Below are 6,000 nucleotides of genomic sequence, written 5' to 3' on the forward strand. Positions count from 1 at the left end.
GATTACAGGTTTCCAATGGAGCAGTCAATGACTTGCTACATTCACAAGGGGCTGGCTTACTAGCTTCTTTCAGTTTTCATCTACCAAATCCACTCACAAAGATTTGATTGGCGTAAGGCCTCAGTAAAAGACATGTGCAATATGACTGAGCCTAGACCACTTGGTTAGGAAACAAACTTCTTAATTACACAGCTATGCCTGCACAAATTTACATGCACACACTCTCAGTGAGCTTCTGCACAATTTCTCCTTACCATATTCCTTTCATCCAATGCAAAAGAAAACACTTACCAAAGGTGTTGCATGATGGGGATCAGACCCAGAACCCCACAGTTTCAAAACCAAATTTTTTAGGTGAAGGCATCATCATCATCATTATTTAACGTCCATGCTGGCATGGGTTGGACGGTTTGACTGGGCTGGCACACTGGGAGGCTGCGCCTGGCTCCAGTCTGATTTGCCATGGTTTTCTACGGCTGGATGCCCTTCCTAACGCCAACCATGAGAGTGTAATGGGTGTTTTCACATGCCACTGGTACGGGTGCCATTTGAGTAACACTGGTATCTGCCACGACTGCAATTTTGCTCGACTTGATGGATCTTCTTCTCAAGCACGACATAATGCCAAAGGTCTTCTGGTTTAGCATGTAGCTAAGAAACTTGCTTTCAAACCTCATGCTTAAGGGTGAACCTGTGACTATTGTAGAAGTCACCAGTCAATGCATAGACACTATAGACTGCTGTCTTTTACCTACAATTGTTGCACGATGATCAATGTCTTGCAAGTGAAAGGAGCCCTCTTCTTGAATGAGTACATTAATTGTAAACAAATGTCATGCACTTTCCAAACTGGTGTCGATTGCAGGGGTCATGAACATAATGATTTTTCAATTTTTGGTTGGTGAATGCTATGGACTGTGAACAATCATACATGAACATGCACACATAGACATACACATACACACACATGCTTTAGTGTATCAAGTCTTCAAATCAAAATCTGCTTCAGGTTCTAATCATTCCAACAATTTGTTTAACAACCTCAGGAAAAGCAGAAGCATAACATTAAGTTATTGAGGACTAATCAGACATCGAGTGACAGTGTTGTTTATGAATAATAATCAAGCATTGAATTTTGAATAATGATTAAACATTAGATGAAGGTAAAATAATTCACCAATTTTATCTTGGAGATTAGGCTATTATAGGAGTCTTGTGATTGTGAAGTTAAGATGCTTGTCTGCTGGACCACGTGAGTGAAGTCAGATCTTGCTGCAACAGATAATTCAGATGTGAACAAAGGCAGGGTACATTACTCTGTTTGCTTTAGACTGTTTTGTTGAAAAAAATTTCAGCCTCTATCACAGTTGATTGGGTGGTTATAGGAATAGCATTCAGCTTTAAATAAAGCTTACTTCATCTGTTGATATCCACATCTTTATAATGCAGAAATATGAAATAAATTTTTTTTTAATTCTCTTTTTGAAATTCAATCATCATCCTTTAACTTCTCTTCTTTCTATGCTGGCATGAGTTGGACAGTTTGACAATTAAAATTTATTGCAATTAAAAATTTTCCTTTTAACTTAGGAATTGTTTTATGCTAAATAGATAAATGCAAAGGTGATATGAACTGCTGCTTGAATAGATGCACCATATTTCATGACATATTAATAAGATGTACTTTTTTTTTCCAAAATTATGTCTCAAAATATGACCTTGGATCTATATACATGCAAAGTTAGGCCTCCCATTAACATTAATGCACTAAAGAAATTTTTCTTTAATATGTGCTGCTGAAATTGGGGTGCCTCAAATATGCCTGTGTCTCTTTTGTGCCTTCAAATTCTCATATTTCACACATTAACTGCTTCATGTGCCTTGCCAATAACTTGAAATAACCTAAACATTGACAAATATATCTTGTTAGAATTTTTATTAGTTTTTAATACTTGACAATCAATGAAATATATAACATACAATTTGATGGGATTGTGAAAAATACAAGGAATACTCTCTACCTGAAAATAGAAATGAAATGAGAGAATAGCATGTGCAAGATTATTCCGTTGATAAACCTATTAATTTCGATTTGAAATTGCGTGCATCGAAACCTCTTCAAGGGAAGCAACTTTTACTTCTCAAATGCAGAAATTACATTACAATTTTCATTTAGACATTTCACACCACGAAGATTTATCGTCTGCACTTTAATATAGTAAATTTGTGAATGAAAGCATCATTAATGACAAGGGACTTACTGTAACTCAATACAAAGGACATCTTTCAAGGAACATTGTCCTTTCACTGATGTTTACATCCTTTGCCAGCATTACATCAGTGAAAGCCACACATAGGCGCGCGCGCACACACACACACACACACACACACACACACACACACACACACACACACACACACTCTATCTCTCTCTCTCTCTCTCTCTCATTTGTTATTCATTCAACATCCATTTTCCCATGGATAGCACAGGTTGAAAAGGGACCAATTTGCAGCAAGGTTTCATGACCAAATGCTCTTCCTGTTGCCAACATTTGTGTTTTGCATGTAAGGAATTTTTCATTCCATAAGCCTTTGAAAATGTAAAGCAGTCAGTCACAAGGAACCATCATCATTTTAATGTCCATTTTTCCATACTTGCATGGTTCAGACGGACTTCATCGAGGCAGACTTTTTCTATGGCCAGATGCCCTTCCTGTTTCTAAGCAAGGTATATTTTCACATAGCCAGACATATTTTCATGGAAGACTGGAAACAAACAACCTCACTTGTATGACAATGATGCTCATTTACAGCATTCAAATGATGACTTGACAAGGGTAAAGCACCATTCAAGCATGGTCAATGCCAGTACCGCCTGACTGGCCCTCGTACCAGTGGCTCATAAAAAGCACCCACAACACTCTCAGAGTGGTTGGCATTAGGAAGGGCATCCAGCTGTAAAAACCTTGCCAGATCAGATTGGAGCCTGGTACAGCCTTCTGGTTTGCCAGTCCTCCAAACCGTCCAACCCATGCCAGAATGAAAAGCAGACTTTAAACGATGATGATGATATGAGAGAGCGAGGTAGATTGCGGTGAGCTTCTTTCAGTTTCTGTCTGTCAAATCCATTCATAAGGCTTTTGTTGGCCTGGAGCTATTCTAGAAGACACAACAGGCACACAAAAATGCTGAAAACAATCTCAAGATACACAGAACTCTATGAAATGGTTACAGCCCAGGTACTACAGAACAGCAAATGTTATTTGTACATGCACTTTAATACATAATTTTAAAAACTAGATATTCAACTGATATTCCAGGAATTTAAAATTTACTTGTTAGAGATTTCAAATGTTGCCATAGGAGATTCTAATTCCTTCCATCTGGTTTCATATGGCAGTAATAACATTGGTAAACCTTTGTCAGCAGATTTCTACAAATTTAATCATTTTTATTTTTTTATTTTTTTAGTATTTCTTTATTTTTTTTTTAATATTTTTTTATTATTTTTTTTTTTCAGGCATTGTTATGACTTGACTCTGCTTCCAAGGAATCTGATGCCTTTTAATTTGGAATGTATCCATGGACTTCGAGCTCGAGTTATACGGTCACTTCATCATGCATATCCACCTCTCTTGAACAAGACCATCAAATTCTCTGTAGATGATATTCCAAACCAACTTGAAGGGCAACGATGCATTCTTTTCTGGCAAACTCAAATGGCTGACAATCAAAGCTGGAATTTCTACTTTAAGTTCAAAAGGGACTCTACATTCTCAAACAAACTAAACCATTCTAGTAAACGTAACGATCTCTTGAATGGCTATAATGATATGTTTCACAACCCTGAAAAAGATTGTACAGTACTTTTAGTAACTTGTAAGAACTATTCCTTTGTTCCTGTTGTCATGGGCTATGTACTAAACAAACTAAGTGTAGCGGTCAGCCAGACAATGCGCTATCATAGGATGAAACTTAGTTTCAATACCCGCTTTTTTAATAACGGCAATTCTTCAGGAGGTCCCGGAGAAGAAATGATCGTCTTAGATCCTGTGATGAGTTGGCAGTGTATGGGATGGTGGCATCCTAGTTATCCCAGTGTGTGAAATCTGTTTTATTGGCCCAGGAACTCATATAGTCTAAGAACATTATAGAAAATAATAAATATTGTTGTGAAACTGTGAAACCCAAAGAACCTATTTTTGATCTCTGTCTCAGCAAATAGTTGAGACACACTGTTCACAAGTTCAAATAAGCTAGATTGCCTTGAGGAAGAGAGCAGTCTGACATCTTCAGGTAGGGCATTACATCAGAGGGTGAAAAATTACTGCAGATACTAAATTAGATATAGTGCTGAATATGTGGTGAGGGGGGGGGGGGAGAATTGGTTGCTATTATTGTATGAAGCGTAACATTGTTGTCATGCAATAGCAGCAGCACATACGCTACTCGTTCAACTCATTCATCCATTTATTCATTTTATGTTGATTTTTCCATGCTAGAATGAGTTGGATGAATACATATCATCAGGGCATTGTTTTGCAACAAGATGCCCGTCCTGTTGTCAGCCCTTACTTATTTTACAAGTAAAGGGATTTTTGTTTTTTATTCTACTTTATTCCACACACACACACACACACACATATATATATATATATATATATACATATGCATATATATATATGCATATATATATATATATATGTATGTATGTATGTATGTAGGTGATGGGCTTCCATACAGTTTCTGTCTACCAATTCCACTCACAAGGCATTCGTCGGCTCGAGACTATTATAGAAAATACTTGCCCAGGGTGCTACATAGTGTGATTGATCTCAAAACCACATGGTCTCATAGTGAACTCCGCCTCCGTACAGCCAAACGTCTGCACCCGCATATATCTAATTTAGTATTGGTCTTTAGTTCTTGTCCCTCTGATGAAAAGCTCTGCCTGAAATGCGAAAGACCCTCCCCCACCTCTTTTCTTCACAGCAACCTATCTTATTGTATTTTGTGAACAGTTTATTATTGGTAGTACAACTATTACTTATATAGAATTAATTAAAAGCCTCTTTAAATCATACAGGCAATTAATGTGACAGTTAACTATTTAAGGGTCTTAAAGGAGCAGAACTAATAGATAACTGCAATAGAAAATGAGCTGTGTAAATTTTATTACAGCAATAAAATTAGTTATAAAAATAATAAGATCAATAATAATGACTACAATATCATCGGTAATAAGTTATACTAAACAATTTATATGATTATACAATATTTTCAAATAAACATGAGTTTCGCCAATGTAACCATATGGACTTCAACTTTCAGAGCCATTTAAGACTTAAATTATTATTATCATCATCATTATTATTATTATTAATCCACTTGTGTTGTTGAGTTGTTTTTTTGTTTTTGTTTTTTTGTTTTTTTTTTACCTGCTCACTAATATTTACTATTTACTGGTTTGATTCTGGTTTTTTTATTTGTTCTTTAAACCATTGAATTATTTTACTGAGGTACCGAGTTTTGAACTATAAAACTTACCCTTAATTTAATCACTAAGAGTATCGTACTATCTGGTAGGTTGTATCATAAACTTCAGTCATCTTAACAAACGGTAATACTGTCTTAATTCACCTCTTAGAAAGGGTTGTTTTTTTTAGACTGGTGGGGGTTTTTTTAGGAGTACAAAATGCTTGAAAGTAAGATATATTCTAAAAATAGTGATATCTAACAATTCTGGTGATTAAAAAAAAACGTTTATTTTTGTGTGAATGAACATAGTATGTGTGCACATAGACACACATTTTTGCATAAACAGTTTTCTATCTAGCACTAGTTCTGTGTGTGCATGTATGCATATATATGTATGCGTGTGTATGTATATATATATATACGCACACACTCTCTTATCCACCAGTAGGAACCATGCCAAAGCAGACATTGGTGTTTGATGCCGCTCTCTGGCTCATCAGTTTGTGTTGAACCATCCAACCC

At 36.1% G+C, this 6,000-nt stretch overlaps 1 protein-coding gene across 1 annotated transcript in view; it reads left to right on the forward strand.

Moving 5' to 3' along the window:
* LOC106870907 (transmembrane protein 183) overlaps positions 1-5,330 on the forward strand; it is a 56,507-nt gene extending 51,177 nt beyond the window's left edge. Inside the window, exon 5 of the mRNA XM_014917140.3 lies at positions 3,521-5,330. Within this exon, the coding sequence (XP_014772626.1) occupies positions 3,521-4,106 (586 nt within the window). The 3' untranslated portion in view covers positions 4,107-5,330. The remainder of the gene's footprint in view (positions 1-3,520) is intronic.
* Positions 5,331-6,000: the final 670 nt, after the last annotated feature.

The sequence above is a fragment of the Octopus bimaculoides genome, chromosome 7 (genome assembly GCF_046866305.1).
Source record: "Octopus bimaculoides isolate indiv1 chromosome 7, ASM4686630v1, whole genome shotgun sequence".
Classification (NCBI taxonomy): domain Eukaryota; kingdom Metazoa; phylum Mollusca; class Cephalopoda; order Octopoda; family Octopodidae; genus Octopus; species Octopus bimaculoides.